Source organism: Ursus americanus, chromosome 6 (assembly GCF_024610735.1).
Source record: "Ursus americanus isolate L20-20 chromosome 6, mUrsAme1.1.p, whole genome shotgun sequence".
Classification (NCBI taxonomy): Eukaryota; Metazoa; Chordata; class Mammalia; order Carnivora; family Ursidae; genus Ursus; species Ursus americanus.
This window is the reverse complement of record NC_142132.1, coordinates 11,898,032-11,921,835: the sequence shown is the minus strand read 5'-3', so window position 1 is coordinate 11,921,835 and position 23,804 is coordinate 11,898,032. Positions and strand designations below refer to the sequence as shown.

The window sequence follows — 23,804 nt, the reverse complement described above, 5'->3', positions numbered from 1 at the left end:
GGGGGAGCAGAGCTCCTGTATCAGGTTTGGACAAACTCGATGGATTCCCTTTGGGTCTGAGGATGAAAACGATACCAGGAGGTCGCAATGCCAAGTTTTCTCTAGCAAGGAGGGGGAATGGTCATGATTCGGATGTCCAAGAGAAGAAGGCTTAACATGCCTACGTTTTCCAAACCTCAGTTTAGGGGCTCTGGCCCTGAAAGATGGCCATCCATGTCCTTATGGGGGACAGGATGTGAAACCCTGGGACTGAGCCAGTGGGGCGTGGTACCCCTCAGTGCTGCCCTTTCTGTGTCTGCCCCGCTCCCCGTGTGAAGTCATGCACGTGGGGCTTGCTTCTGCCGCCTGGCCCATTGCAGGCACGCAGCAAGGTGTGAGTAGGTCAGGGGAGGGAGCGATTGAGTTGCCCCTGGTTCTCCATGCTTCTCTGCTGCTCTAGATATGCACCAGCCAAGCCGGTAGCCCCTCGCCACGTGTGGCCATGGAACCCTTGAAATGCGGCCAGTTTGAACTGGGATGTGCCATAAGCGTATAATATACACTGGATTTCCAAGACTAAATATGAAAAAAAAAGTAAAATGTCTCATTAACAATTTTTTTTGCTGATTACATGTTGCAATGGTAATATTTTGCATTTATTGAGTTAAATAAGGTACGTTATTAAAATTAATTTTACTTGTTTCACTTTCCCTTCTAATGTGGCTCCCAGCCAGTTTAAAATTGCCCGTGCGACTTGCCTTGTGTTTCAGTCGGAGCCTCTGACCTTCCAGCTTCCAGGGCTCCCTGCTTCAGGGCCTTGGCTGAGGGGTTTGTTTTTTTGAAAGATCGGGGTTGGAATCCTGACTCTACCGTTCCTGACTGTTGCCAAAGGCAGGACCCTGAGTCTCAGTTTCCTCACCTCTGCACTGGGGCTGGGCAGTCAGACCTCGGGAGCTGGCGTCAGAATTAAAGGGAGGAGACAGGACGTGCCTCGCGTGTCTGGGCCCAAGATGTTTCTCAAGGAGGCGGGCTCCAATTTCTGGGGGTGTGGGCCAGGCCCTGACTGAACCCCGCTCCTGGGACTTAGGTTACAGGCTGTAATGATGACCTGGAGGGGAGTGAAATAAAACGGCAAATAAAATCACGGCTCGCCATTCCTCAGTTTTCTCCTCCATCGGAGCCGGACCTGCCTTGTCCAGTTGTAGGGTGGAGACAGGTCGGCCTATGAAGAGTGTCGCTCAGGAGTGGCAGCTAATGGCTATTATTCGTATCGTTTTCTTGGCCACCCCCCCATCCCCCCTTTTCTGCCTCCAGTACTTTCTCCCGAAGCTTTGGAAACGGAGACTTGAAGTGATTGGTAGCAGGTGAAGGCACAGCGCCCAGACTCGCTCCTTGGCCTGACCCCAAGGTCAGGTGCGGCCAGCAGGCAGGGGCTGGTCCGTTCCAGCCACGCAGGGATTCGAGGGATGCGGTGCAGACTGGCCCGGCTCGGGGTTCCCTGAGCGTCTGCTTCTTACGGCCGGGCACAGCCATGGGAAGCGTGTTCCCCAGACCTGCCGTGGCAGGGCAGGGCTCCCTGCTTCCGGGCCCAGGGCTCTCAGAAGCGGCGGGAAGCCAAGGGCAGGGCAGGGGGCAGGTGGAAGATGTGCCAGGTTCATCTCTGAGTCCTGAGTGGGTAAGAGCACAGCACAGCCTGCTTCTGGGATGACGCCTCTTCTCCGTCGTTCATGCAAACACTTACTTATTTACAGACACTGAGGTTACTGTGTGCCAGGCAGCGTCCCCGGCACTGGTCCCTGGTGAGCAAGAGGGATGTGGTCTCTGTCCTCTCGGATGGGAACCTAATGAAGACACAAGTTATGAAATGTACTTTGAAGGAAAGACTGGGGAGCACTGGGAGAGGAGAGTGGAGATGTAACTCTTGGATTGATGGGAAGGGGGTTCAGGGAATGCTGCGACACTAAGTGAGACATGAACACTTGGCCAGTGAAGTGGGGGTGACGTGTGTCAGAGTGCTCAGAACAGCCTTGTTTGTGATAGTAGAAATTTGGAAATAATAACCTATGTGTCTCTCAATGTAGAGTGAGTGAATTATTTTGACAAAACCTGTGAGATTACATATTAAAAAAATTTTATTCTCTTTAAGCTTGAAATGTGTCCTTAAAAACAATACACTAAGGCGCCTGGGTGGCTCAGTCGGTTAAGCGCCTGCCTTCAGCTCAGGTCATGATCTCAGGGTCCTTTGATCGAGCCCCGTGTTGGGCTCCCTGCTCAGTGGGGAGTCTGCTTCTCCCTCTTCCCCTCCTTCCCCCTGCTTCTCCTCTCCCTCTCTCTCAAATAAATAAATAAAATCTTTAAAAAATAAACAATGATACTGGGTATATATCTGGCAGAGGGATGGCATCTGCAAAGGCCCTGAGGCAAGATGAAATACATTTCTCAGTGAGGAAATAAGTGAAGGCCTGGCTTTGGCCCTGGAGGCCGCCCCACTTTGGACATCTTTCTGTTCAAAAGTCTGCTCTCAGCTGCCCCTGAGCCCAGGAGAGGCCCGCCCATACAGAGCCCTGGAAAGGCCTTTCTAGGAGTCCTTGGTGTCAGTTCAAGGACAGTGTGATGGTGGGGAGATTGAACCATTGGGGCAGTGCCTGCCTAGGCTAGATTTATGGGAGGGGAAAGCCTTTGGGGTGAGTCAGCCCTCTCTTGGAAGAAACAGAGCCTAACTGAGCTTCTGCCAAGGACCCATGGTGATTCCTCTCTCCTTTTGTGGAGGAATTTGCCTGCTAAACAGGCCATCTGAGTGACGTGAATCACTCTCCCCCCCGTCTTTGTTAATCACGACACCTCTGAGCAGGTCTGTTCAGCCCGGTCTGTGCACACCGGTGAACTTGGATGCCTCAGCGAGCCGCTGGGCAGGTGTTTCAGCTTGGTGTCCACGTATGGCTCTTCCAGAATCACCGAAGGTTGGTCAGGGCCTCCTAGACCCTGGAAACGGGGATTGCCGATAGAGGGCCACCGATCCGTCTAGCACCTTGCTCTTCTGAGATGGAAATGGAGGCCCAAAGGTGTCCAATCTGAGGTCACATAGAGAAACAAGGGGCCTGGCTGACATCTGCGCTCCAGAGCACTTCGTCTTGGCCCAAATCGTGGGTCTCTGTCCCTAGCCAAGATGAGTCCTGCTGACCTCTTCTGGGGCAAGATGCGTTGTGTCTGACTCTGGCCCCCGAGCCTGGTGGGTGGGGCGGGAACTGGGCATGTGAGGCTCTGGCTCGGCTACCACCTACAGCTGCTTCCTGCAGATGGTCCGCGAGGGAGCACTTCCCTCCTCCTCCGTGGGACTCTCTGGCTGCCGAGGCCTCCAGCCTGTACTGGGTGCAGGGCAGGGTGCCGGGGACCATGCCCTCCACCCTGCCAAACCCTCCTTCAGGCTAGCCTGTGCCAGGTGGTGGTTAGAGGGTAATGGGGAGCTGTCTGAGAAAACGCTGTATGACCTGCGTGACTCACTTCTCCCCTCTGGGCCTCTTTGTCCCTCGCCGTTCAGTGGGGGGCAGGGCTGGGTGATCACCAAGGCCCCTCCCAGCTCCGACAGCCATTAGTTCTGAGTCTGGTGGAGAGAAGGGGATAATTACAGCCCTCTTTCACTGAGCTGTCTTCACTGTGCCAAACGCTTTACACGCATCATCTCGGGACTTCTGTCTGTGAGGCACAAAGGAGTCAGTTGAAGCAAAGAGAGGTTGAGTAATATGCCCAGAGTGGCACAGATAGGAAAGGACACAGCTGGGATTTGAAGCCAGGCAGTCTGGCTCTGGAACATATGGTCTTTTTAAAAAAAAATTATCTGTTTGAGAGAGAGAGAGCAAGCTTGCGTGTGAGCGGGGAGAGGGGCAGAGGGAGAGGGACCAGTAGACTCTATGCTGGGCACGGAGCCTGATGTGGGGGTCGATCTCATGACCCCGAGATCATGATCTGAGCCGAAATCAAGAATCAGACACAACTGACTGAGCCATCCAGGCACCCCTGGAACGTATGATCTTAATCACCACTGTGTTAGGCTGAATAAGGGTCCTTCAAAGATGGTGACACCCACATGTCACCTGTGAGTACATTATCTCTGCATGGTGAAAGGGACTTTTCAGAGGTAATGAAGTTAAGGATCTTGAGATGGGGAGGTTATCCTGGGTTATCCAGGTGGGCCAGTGTCATCACAAGGGTCCTTACAACAGGGAGCCTGAGGGAGATTGGACTACAGAACGAGAGGTCAGAGTGATGAGGCTGCTGGCTTTTAAGACCAAGAAAGGGACCACTAGCCAAAGAACATAGGGCGGCCTCTAGAAGCTGGAAAAGGCGAGGGGGGCAGAGTCTTCTCCAGAAGAAACCGGCCCTGCACACATCGTGAATTTAGCCCAGTTTTAGGCTTCCGACTTCCAGAAATTTGGTATCATAAATTCATGTTATTTGAAGCTACTAAATTTGTGGGAATTTGTTACAGCATCGATAGGAAGCTCTGACCACCGTGTTCTACTGACTGTCTCCTCGTGGCAATCTCTGCTTTTTGCATTCAAATTTGATTCTGAATTCCTAAGGGTAGAAATCTAATCTGCCAAATAAAGCTCTCCTTGGCCATTTCACAATTAAGGAAGCATTTCGGAGGAAGACTTTGTAAGGCCAACTGCCTTGGGACTGCAGAGTAATCTGCTATGTCATGGTATTAGGGGAAGAAGGTACAGAGGGAAAGTAGTCATGGGGGCCTGCGACCCCAACATAGACCCTGGCTCTGCAAGTCCCCAGCTGGAAACTCCAGTCCCCCAGACACTGTCTTTAGTCTCCTGTGAGTGGTCACCTACGGCGGGGTCTGTACCATGTGCCCAGCCCGTCTTTGTGGGCCAAGCAAGCAGAGCCGAGGCCACAGTCTGAGGCAGCAGGTGGTGGGCTGTTCCCCAGGCCCTTGCAGGGAACACAGGTGCCATGGCTCATTCTCAGCTCCCAGTGTGCTCGTGGGAGAAGTACCCCATGAGCTTTACTGGGTCAGGAATTTAAAGGAAACAGTTCTTTCTGCAGAGATGCTGCCTTGAGCTGGTCTTTAAGGACCAAGTGCCAGTTCTGCAGAACCCAAGGTGAGGCCTCTAGTTGCTTCCAGGAGTACACAGCAAGGGGTCCCTTTACCTTCCTTGGAATGTGGCTAAACTGCTTGCAGGTCCCTCACAAGGACACATAGGTCTTGTGTGTCCAAGCTCCTCGTCTGGAGAAACTGAGGCCCAGAGAGGGGAAAGCACACCCAGGCTCACATGGCCAGGATTCCTTGATGGGAATTCCAAGGTCTGAAATGATAGGGGATTTTTCTTGCTCACATTAAGACAGGAAATTCACTTACTCCTTCACTTAACAACATTTTATTGTGTCTTTGCTTGGTGCCAGGCACGGGGTCCAGTCATGGTGCCAGCTTCCAAAAAATAACCTAAGGGGTCAAGAGGAGCGGGTGGTAATAAGCAGGATTAACAGATAAATGAAGAAAACGATTTCAGGTCATAGAGTTCATAAAGGGAGCCCACAAGATGTGGCGATGGGGAATCATGAGGGTGCCCAGTAGAGAGAGTGATCAGTGAAGGCCTCTCTGAGGAGGTGACTTCTCAGCTGGAAACGAAAGGTAGAATCATGGGAAGAGTGTTTCAGGCAGAAGAAACAGCCAGGACATTGGCTCAGAGTAGGAAGAGCTGGTGTATATGAGGAATCAAAGACAGCCCAGTGTAGCTGGAGCAGAGTGAACCTGGAGATGAGGCCGGGGAGGGGGCAGGTGGGCTTCAGCCTTCAGGGCCTTGTAGCTCATGGCAGAGTTCAGGTTCATCCCGTGGGCCACGGGGAGCCACTGGGGGGACTAGAAGTAGTTTGCATTCATACAATGCCACAGGCTGTAATGGACAATGGGTTGGGCAGGAAGCAGATGGAGGCAGGGAGGCCAGTCAGGAGGCTGCTGCCGTCATCCTGTGAGATGTGATGGTGACTTGGCCCAGGGCAGTGGCCACGGAGGAGAAGGGAGATGGCAGAGTCAATATGTCCATATTGGACATGACGGAACTTGATGGGTGGTTGAGTAGAAGGCAGTGTTAGTTAGCTGTAGCTGTGTAACAAATCACCCCAAACTTAGCAGCTTAGAATGACAACAAATGTTTGTTGTCTCCTGGTTTTTGCGGTCAGGAATTAATGAGTGACTTAGCTGGGTGGTTCTGGCTCAGGGTCTATCATGAAATTGCAGTCAAGGTGTTGGCTAGGGCTGCCAGCGTCTGAAGCCTTGACTGGGACTGGAGGCTCCACTTCCAAGGGGGTTCGTTCACGTGGTTGGCAAATGAATGCCGGCTGCTTCAGGAGGTCTCAGCTCCTCCCTACCCGAGCCTCTTCCTAGGTCTGCATGAGTGCCCTTCAAGCACATGAGCCAAGACAGAGCAGGGCAGAAGGCACAATGACGTTCATGACCTAGCCTCAGAGTCCTACTCCATTACTTCCACCAACATCCTGTTGGTCACATGGGTTCGGATGGGAGGGGACCATGGAGGCTGTGAATACCAGAAGGCAAGGATCACTGAGCCATCTTGGGCTGCTTATCATAGAGGCCAGGAGGAAGATGGAATCAGGGATGACACCTAGGTTTCTGGCCTAAGTGGATGGGTCATTGGTGGTGCCATTGACCGAGAAGGGGAGGCTGGGGGAGAAGCATGCTTTGGGTGTAGGTAGAGGGGAATCAAGAACTCTCTTCTGGACCCAGTTTGGGAGACTTCAGCTCGGCAGTGGAAACTCTTCTCTCTGTAGCTCCCTCTGTGCTGCACTGGTCTTGGGCTTATGTGATCTCAGGCTTTGGGGAAACTTTCTGAGGACCCTGTTCTCATGTGCCCCTTGAGCTGACTCCCTGTCAGCCTCGTGGACTAGGAGTTATGAACCAGGTATTCTTAGGTTCAAATCCCAGCTTAGCCACTTAGTGGCTGTGTGACCCTGGGCCAGATACTTGGCCTCTCTGTGCTTGTTTCCTCATGTGCACAGTAAATCTACTTAGTTGTGGCATCCTGACGTTCAGAGAAAATGGAGCTGAAGCACTCAGGCCGGGGCCTGGCGCTCCCTTTCCTATCTGTACCTCAGAGCTCCCAGCCCTTCTCTGGCCTGTCATATCTTCATCATCACATACCCAGGTCGCTGGGTGGATTTTGATTGGGAAGGATTTCTAAAGAGATGTTCAGCTTCTTTCAGGTAGGTGATGCAAAATTCTGGGAGCAGCAGAAGTAATTATTACTCACAGGGAAATGCAAATATTTTTTTGAATATCCTATGAAAAATTGGGGAATTTTTTTCATGAGCAAATATTCCTGTTTACTTCTCCAACAAAATAGCCACAGCTGGGCTGCAGGGGCCAGCTTATAGTTGCCAGTGGCTTTTCCCAGGGGTCAGCTCACCCCCCGCCCCCCACCCAGTCTTTTTCCTCTTTAACCAAGAGAAAACATACTGAAGACAAAAGTGACCAAATTTGGGCTTTGCTGAGAGAAGAGGATTACTTTTGCAGTGAAAAGTTAGTTTTTGTGGCCAAACTTTCTCAACTGTGAAAACCGGTGTGGACAAAGTGTAGTAAGCCCAAAAATACATTTGAAATATGGTTTTCCTTGGAAAGGACATTTTTAGGAAGGTCATCAGTGTTTGCAAGAGGATGAGGTGTCCACTTTCCCCCGAAGGAAATTTCTCTAAACTCCTAAAGGGACACAGAAGAATAGAGAAAATGTGGGAACCCCCAGGAGGGGAGGCGTGGGAAGCCAGGATGGGGAGCAACAGGGTTTAAATCATGTTCATACCTACTTGGTACCTGGTACAGCTCTAGGGCTTTCAGCACATGCTCTGTCTGACCCTCACAAAGGGCATCTGGATAGTATTTAGACCAATCAGGAAACTGGCTCAGAGAGGTTGTTGAGGTGGCCTGTGGGTCACTCAGCTCACAGACAGAAGAGCCAGAAGTCCAAGCCTGCCTGTTTGATGAGAGCCCCCACCTTCTCTTTCCACAGTGCCCAGGGAGAAGGGGCTCTGAGTTCAAGGTTGGGATAGCTGATACGGGGACGGGAGGAGATGCAACCAAGGGAAAGAGTCGGGGAGGCTTTCTGCACCCCTCCCCTCCCAGGGAGGCCGTTGTATTCCCATTTTGTTTTTTAAAGATTTTATTTATTTATTTGAGAGAGTGAGGTAGTGAAAAAGAGCAGAGTGGGAGGGAGGGGCAGAGAGAGAAACAGGCTCCCAGCTGAGCAAGAGCCCGATGTAGGGCTCCATGCCAGGACCCTGGGATCATGACCTGAGCCGAAGGCCAATGCTTGACCGACTGAGCCATCCTAGCGCCCCCTGTGTTCCCAGTTTGAGAGAGGAAAATGCAGGCTCAGAAAAGACTATGGTGTGTGATGTGGGGGGGGGGTTGGTGTGTGTGTTTGTTTTAAAGTCCATTTGGAAGCCGTCTCTTCTCTTCCGGGCCGGTCTCTCCGTCTGTTGATCTGTCTGTTCATCAATGATGTACTCAGTGTCAGGCCCCATTCTGGGTGCTTGGGGAGTAGCAGGGGGTAAAACAGGATCCCTGCCCTCATGAAACCTACATTCTCATGGAAGGAGGGGCAGAGATAGGGAAGAAGCACTGAACAGAATAAACAAGCCATGCAGGATGTTACAAGGTGGCACGTACGAGGAAAATGGTAAAATAAAAGTAAAAGAAAGGGAGGGTTCAGGAGAGGCGGGCACAGGTCATGGCATTCAAAAGGGTGATCGGTAGGTGTTACTTTGGAGGGAAAGAAATGTTTTGGAACGAGATAGAGGTGGTGGTAGCACAACATTGTGAATGTTCTGGGTTCCACTTAATGGTTCACCTAAAACTGGTGAATTTCTTACTGTATTTATTTCACTTCAAATTATTTATTAGAAAAAAAAAGGCAGTCAAGGTCAACCTCATGGAGAAAGTGAGATCTGTGCAAAAAGCTGAAGGAGGCGAAGGGGTTAACCCTGAAGATGTTTTCTCCCCAGAAGAGGGAAGATAAACTCAGTCAACCTCAGGCCAGTGGGGCCAAATCCAGCCTGCTGCCTGCTTTGGTAATAAAGTTTTATTGGAATACAGCCCATTTGTTTACATATTGTCTGTGACCCAGAGACTCCATCTGGCCCTTACAGAAAATGTGCTGACGCCTGAGCTGGAGCAGAGGGCCTCAGGAGGGAAGGTGCCCGGGGCGTGAGAACTTTGAAGAGAGTGTGGTGGGAGTGAGGGAGCGAGCCAGGGAGTAGGGGCCAGTGAGGTCAGAGAGGGAGCGGGTCCAAATCGTGTAGCCCCTGCCTGACTTCTCTGTGGCACCCTCTGACGAACATCGGACAGATGCTGACATCACGCTAATGGGGAAGTTGTGCGTGCGTGCACCATGCGTTGGGGGGAGTCGTGGTAGGATAGAGAGATGGCTGAACTTGGATTCGGAAGATCTGGGCTTGAGACCTCCTGTCTGTTCCTTGCTCTGTGTTCTCAGTTCTCTTATCTGTAAGAGTCGGGTAGCAGTACTGTGATAGAGTGATGATGGTGGTGGTGATGGTATCGTTAGTGGTGGTCATGGTAGCAGGGAAGGTGGTGGTGGTGTTGATGGTGATGATGGTGGTGATGTTGACAGTGATGATGGTGGTGATATTGACGGTGATGATGGTGGTGATATTGACGGTGATGATGGTGGTGATGTTGATGGTGACGGTGGTGGTGATGTTGATGGTGACGGTGGTGGTGGTGTTGAAGGTGATGATGGTGGTGGCGGAGGTGGTGGTGATGGTAGTGATGGTGGTGGGGGGATGGTGGTGGTGGTGATGATGCTAGGGGGATGGCAGTGGGATGGTTGGTGCGGATGGTGGCGATGGTGACGGGGATGGTGGTAATGATGGTGATGGAGATGGTAGTGGGGATGGTGATGCTCGTGATGATGACGGCTATATTTAGTCAGGCCCTACTCTAAGCTAAGAGCTTTGCACACTTGGCTCTAATTCTGAACCCGGCAAAACAAATTGGGTAGCAGCAGCCTCCTTTGCAGGAGAAAACACTGAGCGACTTCGCGAGGCCACGCAGCTGGTATGTTGCGTGGCTCAGATAACAGCATGGTGGTTATCCACTGATACTGCAGTGAAGAGGCCTCGAGGGAGGGCAGGAGAGCCCCAGTAAACAGCCCGGCTGTCACTCAAGGGCAGCACCCTTTGGTCCAGGTGGTCCAGTTTGTTTTTTTTTTTAAGATTTTATTTCTTCATTTGACAGAGAGAGACAGCCAGCGAGAGAGGGAACACAAGCAGGGGGAGTGGGAGAGGAAGAAGCAGGCTCCCAGCGGAGGAGCCTGATGTGGGGCCCGATCCCAGAACACCGGGATGACGCCCCGAGACTAAGGCAGACGCTTAACGACTGAGCCACCCAGGCGCCCCCAGGTGGGCCAGTCTTAGCACTGCCCTCAGCAGCAAGGCTTCCTAGGAGGGATGGTCCCCTAGCCTCTCTGCCCTGCAGCCTCCTTGCTCTTGGGCTCAGCGTGCTGGAGAGGGGCCATGTCTCCTTGTCCCCATAGCGACCACTTACCAGGCCTGATGTTGGTTTGGGTTTTCCTAATTTGAGGTTGCGGGATCCTTCTGGTTGTGGCTAAAGTTTTTCTGCTCTGGAAACCTAACTGTGGTGAGACCATGGGAGGCCCAGAGGTGCTGGGACCTGCCCACAGGCCACAGGCCACAGGCCCGGTGCAGCCCCCCATCCTTCACACCACTTCAACACTGCACTTCCTTTCGAGAGCATAGTGGAGGTTTCAGGTTCTCGTGGCTGACAGCAGCGGCCCTGAAACGTTTTGGGGTTGGGATAACGGTGAGTCTTTGCCTACCTATGTCCTTCAGGCCTTGGGTATGCTAATGCCCCACTCCCGTGTACCCACTGTGGTTTTTGCCTGCCTTCGTGGCGGGGGGTCCCCTTGAACAGCAGGAGCCCCCAGCTAAGCAGCTGAGTTCAGCTCCCAGGCAGGTCAACGGGGCCTGGAGAGGCCTTCAGACCCGCCCCATCTCCTCCGCCTCCTCGTCTTACTGACTTGGGCAGCTTGCTCCCTGGCCAGGCTGCACCTGCACCAGACTGGCAACCTTTTGAACAGAGCCTGGGCTTCATCCTGCATTCTGGGCCTAGCCCTTAGGTCTTGGAAGTGATAAGAAGGCTCAGTGTCTACTGTGTGGTGAAGTTGGTGGTTATGTCAGGCTGTGGGAAGCAGGCAGCCTTGGAGAGACCCAGTCCCCCACCCCCACCTTCTTCCCTCGCTGGCCCACCCTGGGGGTCCCATGCCAGTAGGAAGGCGGTGAACACACTCAGGAAATTCTGGACCGCGGGTGCCTTTGCTGGCCCTTCATGTTCTGTTTTCCTCTAAATGTTTCAATCAGCAGGTGGTTTGGGGGGCCTCTCCACCTGGCCCCACCACATGCTGACCTCCAGCTCGAGGGAGACAGTGTGGGACTGTGTGGTCATGGAGGAACTGAGGACAGGAGTCCTTTTGATTCAGAGGGATCTAGAAACGTCACAGAGGAGGGTGCCCTGAGGCAAAGACCTCGCTAGTGCTGCGGACCCAACTGGGTCCTATAATTGGAATCTTGCCTTGTTTGGGGCTGGAAGAGGAGAGACTTTGAACCAGTGAGAGGCTGCACACCTGCCTCATGAGCTTCAGCAGGGCCGCCCCTCTGGTGGTGGCAAAGGTGGCAGAGCCCGGGAGGATGGGACAGAAATATCAGTGGTGGAGAGGGCGAGGGTTGGATGCAACAGACGCAGGGGTAACCTACCTCATCAGAAAAACTGGCCTCCTCCGCTTTGCCTGTGGCCTCTGAGAACACTCCCAGCCTCCCCGTGGTGATATTTTCTGGAAAGCCAGCCCGCTGGCAGCGCTTTGGAAACTGACTCCTGAAAGCTCACCTGGGTAGAAGGGAGGTGAACAGATACTTTAGCCCCACAGACGTCACAGGCAAAATTGTAACGCTACCTTCCACTCGACTGGCCAAGAGTGGGTGAGTCATCAGCGTCTGGTGGCTGGGAACACAGAGAGAAATCCTTCCCACGTACAGTCACCAGGATACTCGAGAACTTCCCAGACCTTGATCAAAGTGCGTTGAGAGAGAGAGGCTCCTCCAGTTTTCAAGTTCCCCTCACCCCTTGAGTGTCATAAAGACCTGCTTTACAGCAGCGTTTGGATTTCTAGCAAGTTTGGTCCCTTGTGGTAGCATAGTGCCGACCTTTCTGAGCCTCATGGCCCCCAGCACCCCACAGGCCATTCCGTGGAGGGAGGGCCTTGAGGCAGCAGGAGGAAGGGGCCCTGGTGGGAAACCTGGGGCTGCTGCGGCCTGTGCCCCTCCCCCCACGTCCTGTGCCTTCGACCCGCAGCACCCCCAGCCTGTCCTAGAAGTGAGCGTGGTTGTTTCTGTGGTCTTGCTCGTGCTGCCTCTGGTGACATCTGGCCCTGCCCTGGGGGCTCCTGCTCTTGAATGTGTGAGCCCGAGCGCAGGGAGGCTGGCTGCTTGCTCGGCCTGCTTTCTCACGCCAGGCCTCCCATCTCCAAAGGTCAGAACTAACTGGATTGTGTAGAGTCCAGGCTGGCCCATGGCTTGTGGCCTGGAGAGAAAAAATGAGTTGGCCAATCAGATTTGTTCCTTGGGACTTTAGAATCAGGGTTCTGGCAGGCAGGTGGTGAGCTGGGCCAGAGAGCTGCGGACCTGGGGTCCTTGACAGCTGTAACGCATTTCCGATACTAACGATGCTGGAATTAACACAGACTCCGCAGATGAGGGGCACAGTCCCACAGTCCGCCCTCCTTTCAGACCCCAACTGCAAGTTTGGGGGTCCCGGGTCGCATGTACTTTTTGACAAATTGGCTACAAATTCAGGGACTCTCTCACCCCCTCAGGTTTGATAATTCACTAGAATGACTCATAGAACTCAGAGCACTTTACTTGTAATTTTATTAGAGCAAAGGGACACAAAGCCAAACCAGCAAAAGAGAGAGATGCACAGGGCTTGCGAGGGGTGCATTACCCTCCTGGCTGCAGCCTTCAAATTCGCCTGTGCCCAGTGCCCAGGGTTTTTACTGGGGTTTCGTTCCTTGGACATGAGTGATTGAATCGTGGGCCATGTGGCTGAGCTCAATCCCCAGCCCCCTGTCTCTCCTCAGAGGTCAGGATATTATCACCGGGTTCAGAACCTACCCAATCACACGGTTGATCATTCTGGCATGGTCAGTCCCATCTTGAGCTATCTTGTCAGCATAAACTCAGGCACGTTTGGGGGGACCCACCATGAATAAAAACAACACTCTATCACTCGGAAAATTCTAAGAACTTGGAGGTTACCTCCCAGGAACCAGGGACAAAGGCCAGTCAAATTCCTCATTGTACACCAAGGGCCCGCTGGGCCTGGGCAAAGGGGTGAGTGAGCCTGGTATGGTCTGTAGAGAGGCACGTGGTGGCGTGAGGGGCAGACACCCCAGCCCCAGCTTCTCTATGTCTCCATGGCCTTCTGACTCCCACAAACCCAAGCTGCTCTTAGCTGCCTTTCCTTGGATTCGAGAGGCCTCCACGATCCTGATAACAATCCCCTTCTTTGCAGGCCAGCTCAAATGAGTCTCTCTCCGTGCTCACCTTGTCTAGAACCGTACTCACCAACACTGTTTTTCGACTTGAGTTGACAAGTCTGTCCTAGAGAAACATGCTCTGTGGGAAAGCATCCTCCCTCCTCAGGGCCCACACAAGGTATCAGGTCCTCTGTGGACCCTGGCAAGCCCATCTCCATAGATGGTTCTCTCCCCTCCAGGATCCATGGAACAATCAAGGTCCAGAGGCCATCAGAATGCAGAGACACCCAGTAGAGGAAGTGTGCACGGCTGATATGGGAGGGGTTTGAGGGGAGTCCTGCCCAGCTTCTTAGGGAGCCAGGCCAAGGCCTAGGGGCATGAAGTGGGGTTCCCTGAGGCCAGCTTACCAACCTGGACTCTTATAGGCCAGCACTGAGCATGTTGGAAATAGGAGGGCTCTTATACAGTTTGCCCTCGCCCTGGCTGGTGGCCTGGTAAATGGTTGAAGCTGTCAGGTGTCCGTGTGAGAAGGTCAACTCAAGTCAGGCAGGTTCTTGTCAGTCAGATGCCAGGATCACTGAATTTGGGGGCTGGGAGGAACTTTTTGGTGTTTGTCCCAATCCCGATGTGTTTCTTCTAATCCTTTTTAGAAGTGGGCAGGGTGGTCACCGATCAGAGAGAGAGAAATTCCCAGAGAGAGAGAGTGGTCCCATCTTCCCATTTCCAAAGTGATGTTCAGGAACTTTCTCTTACTTTAGGGCGGGGGTTCTCAAGCTTGAGTGAGCATCAGAATCACCTGGAAGGCTCATTAATACACAGGTTGCTGGGTGCCACTCCCAGAGTTTCTGAGTCAATAGGTCATGGTGGGGCCCGAGAATCTGCATTTCTAGCAAGTTACCCAGTGAAGCTGATGCTGCTGGCCCACGGACCACCCTGACCCTCTGGTTCAAGGGCGTGAAGGAGGGGCTTCCCGACAAATGTATGGAGGCTTCCTCAGCTTCCCCCAAGTGATCAGCTGCTCATTTGTCAGCAGGGAAGAAGGAACTTGAAGCATCCAGCACCAGGGTCCTGGCTCAGGTTGTGACGTGGCTGTTTGAGTGATTTGAGGCAAGGTTCTTGCCCCTCTGAGACTGTTTTCTTATCTGTAAAATGGGTTCGGTAACAGGACCTGCCTCAAGGACTGGATGTAAGAGTTAACTGCGATGATGTCCTCACCGATTGTCCCCAGACCCTAGGAGTACTGGCAGGGTCACGTTTCTTTAATTTCCAGATCAAATATGTCATACTGAAAGGTTAATAAGAATCCCAGGGTCAATTGTTTGGCAAAGATCTGCCCCACTTCCTTCCAAGGATGGAAAGAGAAGCCCCAGGGCTCGAAGGAGTCCAGCCAACAAGACCACAGACCATCGGGGTCTCTGCTGTTGCTGGTTTTGTCAGTGTCCTTTGGAGGAGGGGCTCCACTGCACTGTGCCAGTCCGGCCACGATCCCTGGGGGGCTGGAGGCTCCTCCGTGCTCAGAGGCCTTCATCACTGGGATCCAGCTGCCATGGAGCCGGTGCTGTTGTGGAGCTCAGCCCCTCTCCCCTCCAGCACCATCCCCCAGAGTAGGCATGGGTCTGCCTCGCCCTGCTCCCTCTGGTTCCCAGTGCTGTCTCATTTCAGTCCTCTGCCCTCAGAGCACGAACCCCTCCCTTGAGCCCAGTACAAGCAACAAGAAGAGCAGTAAGCCGGTTTCTTCTTCCACAGTGACAGCTTTCTCATGGCAGCTGTTTTGGAGTGATCCTTTTATTCTTCCCTGGGGGCATTCACAGGAGCAAAAGGAATGCCAGTTAGTTCATGAGCACTTGGCCCATGCTGAAGAAATGGTAGCTACTTCTTTGCCTTTTGTCCCCACACTCCAGTCCCTGCTAGGACTTGCCCTCCTGCCAGAGGAGCCCCCCACTCCTCTCTGTTGGCTACTCTCCCTCCTTCTGCCCTGCCACCCCCTTATCACACTTGCCTTCGCCCTCCTGGGGTGCACCTGTAAGAGGCCATTGCTGGCGGCCCAGGGGGACCCTGGGGGCGGGAGAAAGGAGAAATGATTTGCTAAACAATTTCCTTCCTGGCAACTGCCCCCTTCTTCTTATGGGGCCAGCTGGGGCTGAGGCTTCCAGTCAGGGAACACTCCTGTCTTCCTGTTGCCCACCTTCCTCCAGGTTTTGCCTTAGACTCTTTCCCATTCCAGGAGCAAGACCCGCGGTCTTGATCCTTTGGTGCCTTTTCTCAGAGCCGTGAGCTGGCAGAGTTCAGCCCGTGTCCCCGACATCTTGGCCTCTTCCCTCCTCGGGCAGGACCCCTTCTCGTGTAGCCCCCTGGCCTGTGTTGCTGCCATCCCCTCCCTGGATGGAGCTGCGCCTCCTCCAGGAAGCCCCCCCGCCCCCCACCTACCAGGCCACACTCTGAGCAGTCTTGCTCATCTCTGCTCTTTGAAGCCAGGAATGAGCTGGATGTCCCTGAGGGCGGGACCATGTCCAGTTCACTGACTCGTTTCTGGCGCATGAAAGATAAACTATGAGCAGCAGGGGGTCAGATGGTGAAGCAAATAAAACCCAAAGCTGCTCAAGATAAGAAATGGCTGTGAGTCAGTGCAGGGGGTTCATTCATTGGCCCCATTAATGCCTCTCCCTGAGCCTCTAGCTTCTCATCCGCAAACTGGGGCTAATGCCACCTTAATAAGCACCAGACAGATAGCACCCAGGTCAGAGCTAACCTCAGACAGCTGGGGTGGGGTGGGGTGGAGATTGTCATTGATTCCGGCAAACATCGGTTTACCCAGTCAGTCATCCTAACTTAATGAAAGCTTGTGATTAACCGGCGTTGTGTGAGCTGCCCCACCCTCTGGAAAGACATTGAAAAGGTCTGGGTGGAGCTGGGAGTGGGCTGTGGGCTTGGCAAGGGAGCTCTGCCTCTCCAGGGCAGCCCTGGAAGGGGCTTTAGGTGAGGGCTTGAGGAAGGAGCAGAGCTCCGGCAGGTGGGGGGCCAGGAACTTCTCCTGCAGGGTCTCGGGCGGGGCGCGGGGGAGAGGATGATGCATACAGACGTCAGAGGGACGACACTTGCATCTTCTTGGCAAATGCTGTTTGAGCATTTACAGTGGGCCAAGGAGAGAGCAACAGAGAGCACAGAAACCCAGGGCCCTGACCCATGGTCTTCCCTTGAGCAGGGGGACTGAGGACAGGCAGGTAAAGCACTCAATAGGAAGCTGTCAGGTATTGGCAAGAGCTGGGGCTGGTGCTGGGAATCTGGTCATTACCTCAGGCGTACAGGTTGGACACACCAGTGAAAACGTGCTCACTGTGCTGGGAGAGCGGGTCAGTGAATCTGACAGCAGACAAGTGTGTGTGTGAGAGAGAGAGACAGACTGCCCCACCAACCAGGGCCGCCCAAATGCTGTTTGGTGGCAGTGGTAACAGGCAGAGAATGGGGCCCACCTCAGCTACCCAGGTCAGAGAAGCCCTCTGGGATGGCCATACCTGCACAGAACAGTCTTAAAGCTGGATGGCTGCGTGAAGACTTGAAGCATGCATGAGAAACACTCACATTAGGTAGACAGAAGATGCTCCTGCCAGAGGGAACGGTGAGTGCAAAGGCCCTGAGAGCAATGGCAGGCAGGGAAATAAAGCTTGGGGGGACGGTGATCCCATGGTGAAGGGCTTTGAACCTGGCCAAGGAGAATGGGTGACCAGTGGTGGAGGGGCAGGCCTGGGAACTGGCTGTCCCAGCTGCTCGAGCCTCCCTGAGTGGTAGAGAGGTGGTGGTTCTAGCCCCCTGTAGGCCTGACTCCCCTCCCAAGCAGGGAGGTGGGCCTGGGGCAGTTGAGGCCCCAGGGCCCGGACACGCAAGGGACTGCTGCAGCCTCGCTGCCTCAGGGTCCCAAGAAGCAATCACATCCGGTTGAAATAATAAACAACATCAGACATGCCATCTCCTAACCCAGCAGCACACTTAAGAGCCAGATATTTGTCTGCAAGCGGTGACCTCTTCATGGTAAGTTTTGGTTATGGTTAAGACAAGAGAATTTTCTCCAGCCCATCTGAGTTACGGAGGGGCAGGGTTTACATCATGAGACTTTCTAAGGAACTGGAGGCGAGGTGAGCGGGGAGGCTACTCAGGATGCCTGCGGCCATTTGGGGGACACGCTGCTGAGAGTGTCCCTATCACTGCTGTAACACGTACCACGAACCCAGTGGATTAAAGGAACACAAATTATTGAGATACACGAGTCTGCGTAGGGTCTCACTGGGTTAAAACTAGGGTGTTGGCAGGACTCTGTTCTTTCTGGAGGCTCTCGGGGAGAATCTGTTTTCTTGCCTTTTCTGGTTTCTAGAGGCTGCCCCCTCTCTTGCTGCCCCTTCTATCTTCAAAGCCAGCAGTGGCTGTCTGGTCTTTCTCACCCAGCGTCGCTCTAAACTGACTCTTCTGCCCCCTCTTCCACACATAAGGACGCTAATGGTTACATCGGGCCCACGGAGACCATCTGGGATAACGTTCCTGCCGTTATCCTTAATCCCATCTGCAGCGTTCATTCCCCTTTGTCATGTATCCTAACATATCCACAGGTGCCAGGGTGTAGGCCATGGACATTTTGGGGAACATTATCCTGCCTGCCACAGTCCCTGCCTTGTTCTAGGGGCTGAGGAGGTAAGGAGTAGGAGGAAAGGAGCCCCAGGTGGGCTGAGAAGTCTGCCTTGTCACCCTGGGGCAGCCCCTGGGAGGCTGTCGGACCCTCTCCTTCCCTTCCTAACTCTAGCTTCAGCGACACATTGCCCCATTACTAACGTCTCCCCCAAACCCTGCACTTCTGAGTGGTCAAAGTGATTGTGAAATAGAGCAGTGTTTCTCCTTCTCAGCACTATCGACATTTTGGATCAGGTCGCAGCATTGTGGGGGGCGGTCCCATGCACTGCGCAGTGTGTAACCACATCCCTGGCCTCTGCCTACTCATGGCCAGTAGCACCCCCAGCCCAGCTGTGACAACCAAAAATATCTCTGCACATTGCCAAATGGGTCCCAGAGGACAAATTTCCCAGACTGAGAACCATTGAAATAAAGCCTTTGATGTCTGTCTTCCTTGCTAGATTGGAAGGCCCAAGATGGTGACACCCTGTGTCTCTTGCCTGCCACTGTGTCCCCAGCACCTGCTTAGAGTTTGGCATTTAGTAGGCACTCACCATATATTGGTTGAGCGAATTAATGAGTCTGTGTTAATTTTCCTAATGGATAAATTAATCCATAAAAAGTATGCATGCACACGTGTGTACATGTGTAAAATAGACCCCTGTTTTCTGTAGACTGTCCACCTGGGAATCACCTGGGGAGCCTTTTCGAAAGTCACATCCCTGGGTTTTGATCGCAGAGAGTTGGGGTACAGCCTGATGCAGCACCGCCCGGTTGTCCATAGCGTCAAGAAGGTTTCATCAGTTCCATAGAAAGATGGAACTACCATATGATCCAGCAATGCCCCTCCTGGGCATATACCCCAAAGAATCAAAAGCAGGCACTCAGATATCCCTAGCAGCATCGATCACAAAAGTCAAGCGGTGGGAACAACCCGAGTGTGCATCAAGGGATGAATGGATGAAGCAAATGTGGTACCTACACACAGTGGAATACTATTCGGTCTTAAAAATGGAATGAAATCTTATACGCACTTGAGGACATTGTGTAAGTGCAATAAGCCAATCAGAAGAGGACACATATGTTATGATTTCACTTATACGAGGTCCCTACAGTAGTGAAATTCGTGGAGACAGAAAGTAGGATGGTGGCTGCCAGGGGCTGGCAGGAAGAGGGAGTTAGTGTTTAATAGGTACAGAGTTCCAGTTTGGGGTGATGAAAAGTTCTAGAGGGGGATGGTGGTGATGGTCGTACCACAACATGAATGTACTGAATGCCTCTGGACTGTATACCTAGTAACGGGTAATATAGTAAATCTCATGTTGTGTATGTTTTATCGCACACACACACACACACACACACACACACACACACGTGCTTTCTTCTAGCCAGATCTGGGAGCGAACAGTGCGGGGATGGGAGGGGACAAGGACTTAGATGGGTTCTGATGGCCATTCTTGACCTCCCAGCCTGGTGAAGGCTGAGATGTGAGCATCTGACTTTGCTGATGTCTCTAGAGCACGGCCCTTTTCTGGGGGTGGGGTGTGCACATTTTAATCCTTCTGGAGACCAGGCAGGCTGCCTGCATGGAAGCCACATGGCCTGTCCACGGGAGCGGCTGCTTCCGGCTCCAGCCGATTCTTGCCACGTGGGATGCCTGGTCATGGAGAAAAGTCCGGAATCTGGATTTGCATGGCATGTCTCCTCATGGTTTCAGATCTTGACAGGTGGTTCAGTGAACAGGCAGACAAGCCACATGTGGGTCAAGCAGAACAAGTCTGCAGACGTCTGGGGTGGCATCTTTTCTCAGAGCTTGTAGGCTGGGGCCCCATCTAGAGAGAGCCCCATTCCTGCTCCTCTTATTCAACACTCCATCACTTCTGTGGCCTGACACCAGCTTTTTTTTTTTTGATCCCTGAGAACTTCCCTGGCTTTCGGTGCACCCCAAGGGAAGGTCTACACACAGAAGGGTGAGGGTGCAGGCCTAGGGTCTGGAGTCCACTCAAGTTGGGGTCTTGGCTCTGCCATTAATGAGCCATTAAAAAAGACCACTTGCTTCTTTCTTCCCCATGCCTCAGTTTCCTTATCTGTCAAGGGGGAAATAGTCATGGTTCTGCCTTGTAGACTTAGAGTGAGGGCTCCAGGGAATGCACATGAGTGACTTGGCCCAAGCCAGGGCCTGGGGAAGGGCTCTGCTATGTGCGCCCATGTGTGTTGACCCAGCAAGAGGAAGAGCAAATATGGAGTCGGACAGGCCATCAGCAGGCAAGTTGCTCAACTTTGGACATTTGTTTCTTCATCTGTGACATTGGTCCAGTGATCTGTTCCTCCAAGGGTCATTCTGACCATTAAATAAGATAATATTCAAATGGTACCTGGCCACAGCAAGTGCCCAGTGCACACTCGTTCTGCCCCTTGGAGTCTGAGGCCTTTGCCTTCTGCAGAGATTGGAGAGGAAGGAAAACAGGATGAGCAGAGAGCAGAGAAGGGACACCCCCACCCCCATCAGCTCCCTCCCCTACTTCCAGCCCCCAGGGTGGGGGTCCTGGGCCTGGCCTCAGAAGCTAACCCAGTTGCTGATGGGGAACCCGGCCTCAGCTTCCCAGGGCAGCAGGGTTGACAGTGAGGAATCCTCACACATGGAGACCAGCTCCCTGCCAGCCCCGGGGCACACACTGGGCCGGGGTGGGTGTAAGCTCAGCTCGTCCCACATCCGTCGGGTTGCTGGTTGGAGAGAGGGGCCCACGCCCGCTCAGGGAGGGCTGGAGACTGGAGACGCTGCACAGCCACCTAGAGCAAGGAGCAGGCCCAGGGTGCCCAGGCTCTGCCCCGGCTCCTGCGTCTCTAACTGGGCCCTAAACTCCACAGGGGTTGAGGTGTTGACTGCGTGAAGGAAGGTAAAAGGCCCTAAATATCCCAAGATACCGAGGGGTCTAAAGGGCTATGTGACTTTAGCAAGATGGTATCTAAGGCCACTTTGGGGGTGGGGGTGGGCGATGGCATCTCAGTCCCTTGAGAGTCCTGGCCACAGAGACACAGAGGGGTCTCCGGGTCTGAGGCCCAAACACTGGTGGGCTCCGGGACACAGGCCAGAGTTGGCGTTTCCCCTTGCTGTTTGCACACCTGAGCGTTCTGACATCTGTCCACCGTCCCATGGATAAGGAGTAGTACTGGGGATGGGAATGGCCCGCATGTATACCTTATTCAGCTCCGCGCGTTCACTGCATAGCCATCACATGTGCGGGTTCAGCATGTGTGGCTCTTCATTGCACGTGTGTTCATCACATGTGCGTGTGTGTTACACGTGCATGTCCCTAGCATGGGCATGCTCATCACACGTGCACACCGAGGAGGACGTGAGGCAGGACGGGGCCCTTCAGGAGTCCTCGCAGCCTTGAGAACACAGCCTCTGCAACCCTCTGGTTTGTGGGGCAGGAGGAGAAGGGGGTACAGGAGACGAGTGGAAATTGAAGTCCCTGCTCCCAACATCTGGCCTCCATGTGGGGAAGGGGACTCTCCACAGGAAACGAGAGGACAGAATGAGGCGATGAGGGGGCTGCGGTCCACTCACTGGTGGATCTATTCTGCGGGACTTCCTGAGCCCGAAGGCAATATTAAGTCCAGCAGACCTGGCCCCTGCCGTGGGAAGGTCGGGGTCTAGTCTGGAGCCAGAGGCTGGGCACCCAGTGGGTCTGAACAACAGTGGGAGATGTCGACAAAGACCAGGGCACCGGGTGTGGGCTCAGGCCTGGATGACTGGAGGGGCTCGTCTGCTCCAGCTGGTGGAGAGGCCCAGGCCCGACTATGCGGGGAGAGCACACAGGCTCGATGCTGGCCTGGAGGGAGTGTGTGTGCCTGCTGGGGTTTGGGGTGTGTCACTGACTTGACCTTGAGCCCCCTGGCTGTCTCCCAGCCCCTGAAGCTGGTGGACAGACTCACTGGGATGGGAAACAGGCTCTGGAGCCTTGGACAAGACCAACATCAGCCCAACATGTTTTCCCCCCATTTCTGCAGGGGGTGGAGGAAAGCGCAAGGGGAAAAGCAAGAAGTGGAAGGAAATCCTGAAGTTTCCTCACATTAGCCAGTGTGAAGACCTCCGAAGGACCATAGGTAAGCTAGCCTGCCTGGAGGGGGCGCGGGAAGGGGTTGGGGGGGGAGCGAGGAGCCCATTGACCCACAAACTGTTTTGTACAGTGAGTCAGATACGAACCCTTTAATGCAGCAAAGTGATTCCAGGTGGGAGCTCCAGGCTGACATCCTTGCTAATTGAAAGGTGAAAATAACAGGGGCGCCTGGGTGGCTCTGCTGGTTAAGCATCTGACTCTTGATTTCGGTTCAGGTTGTGATCTCGGGGTTGTGGGATCGAGCCCCAAGTTGGGCTCTGCGCTGGGCATGAAGCCTGCTTAGGATTCACTCTCCCTTTCCCTCTTTTCCTCCCCCCACCCCTACGCCTCTAAAAAGGAAACTAACTTCATTGAATATTTGGTGTGTGCTGGGGCAGGATTATCTCCCAATTACCCTCGGAGGCAAATACTGTTTTTTTACTCCATCTTTCAGATGGGGAAACTGAGGATCTGTAAGTGGCCCGAAGTTGCACAGCTTATGGGAGGGTGGTGGAGGTGGGCCAGGCCTGGTACTGAGTGCCCCCTCATAGCCTCCCACCCTTCTTTCCTGGAGCCTGTGGGCTCTGCCCTCAGCAAGCAGGCTTTTTGGGAGCTGAGGGCGGGGTGAATGTCTGGGTTCCCTTTCCTCTTGAAAGGACTCTGGTGCTCACCGAGGGGCCACCCTGTTCAGTGGGACAACCCAGTCCTCTTTCTCAGGCGCCCACCCAGCCAAGCCCCTCCTACAGCAGAGGGGCCTTGTTTCTCACGGGGTCGGCACAGCCAAACTCACCAAATGAGGACACAGGGCTCCCAGGGAGGGGGTGGACGTGATGGGCTCCTCCCTATTGGTGGGGACCCCGGCCCTTCTCCCCTGTGTGCCCTGTGTATGCCGCCTGCACCCAGTGGGGGCAGATGTGAGCTGGTGAAGCAGGTAGGGTGCTAAAGCACGGGGAAGTGTCCTCGAGATCCACCTTTCACCTCAACACCTCAGATCAGATCCCCCGTATGGTGTTCTTGGAGCGAGTGGAGCTGGCCGAAGGGATCAGGGTCAATGGGTTCAGACAGACTTGGGTTCAGATCCCACCTGACTGGTCACTTAATCTTATTGACCCTCCGTTTCCTCAGGTGAAAGAAGTGATCATGAACCCAGTCAAATGAGACCATGTGTGTAAATGGGGCTTCACTGGAGCCCTCCTCAGGAGCCCAGGACACCTTCCCCTTAGCACTCCTGCTCTCTTTCTGGAATGCCCAGCAGCCACCACTCTGCTGGGCCCTTCCCGTGCTGGGTGTGCTGCATTCACCCTTGAAGCTGGGGGCACCTGAGGCAGGGTGGGAGAGAAGATGGGCACATCTCCTGGGGCTGGGAGCATTTTGCCAAGCTAAACTCCAAGTGGCTTTCAGAGAGCAGGGAGGAAGGGCCTCTCTGGAGTCTGGCCATTTTTTTCCAGGGGCCATTTCGTTCATGCTAATTTAGACT

At 53.7% G+C, this 23,804-nt stretch overlaps 1 protein-coding gene across 2 annotated transcripts in view; it reads left to right on the top strand.

Annotated features, from left to right (window-relative positions):
* GRK5 (G protein-coupled receptor kinase 5) overlaps window positions 1-23,804 on the top strand; it is a 209,971-nt gene that overhangs the window by 73,786 nt on the left and 112,381 nt on the right. For both annotated transcript variants that reach the window (XM_045803255.2, XM_045803256.2), the window contains exon 2: window positions 22,239-22,334. In XM_045803255.2, coding sequence (XP_045659211.1) covers window positions 22,239-22,334 — 96 coding nt within the window. The remainder of the gene's footprint in view (window positions 1-22,238; window positions 22,335-23,804) is intronic.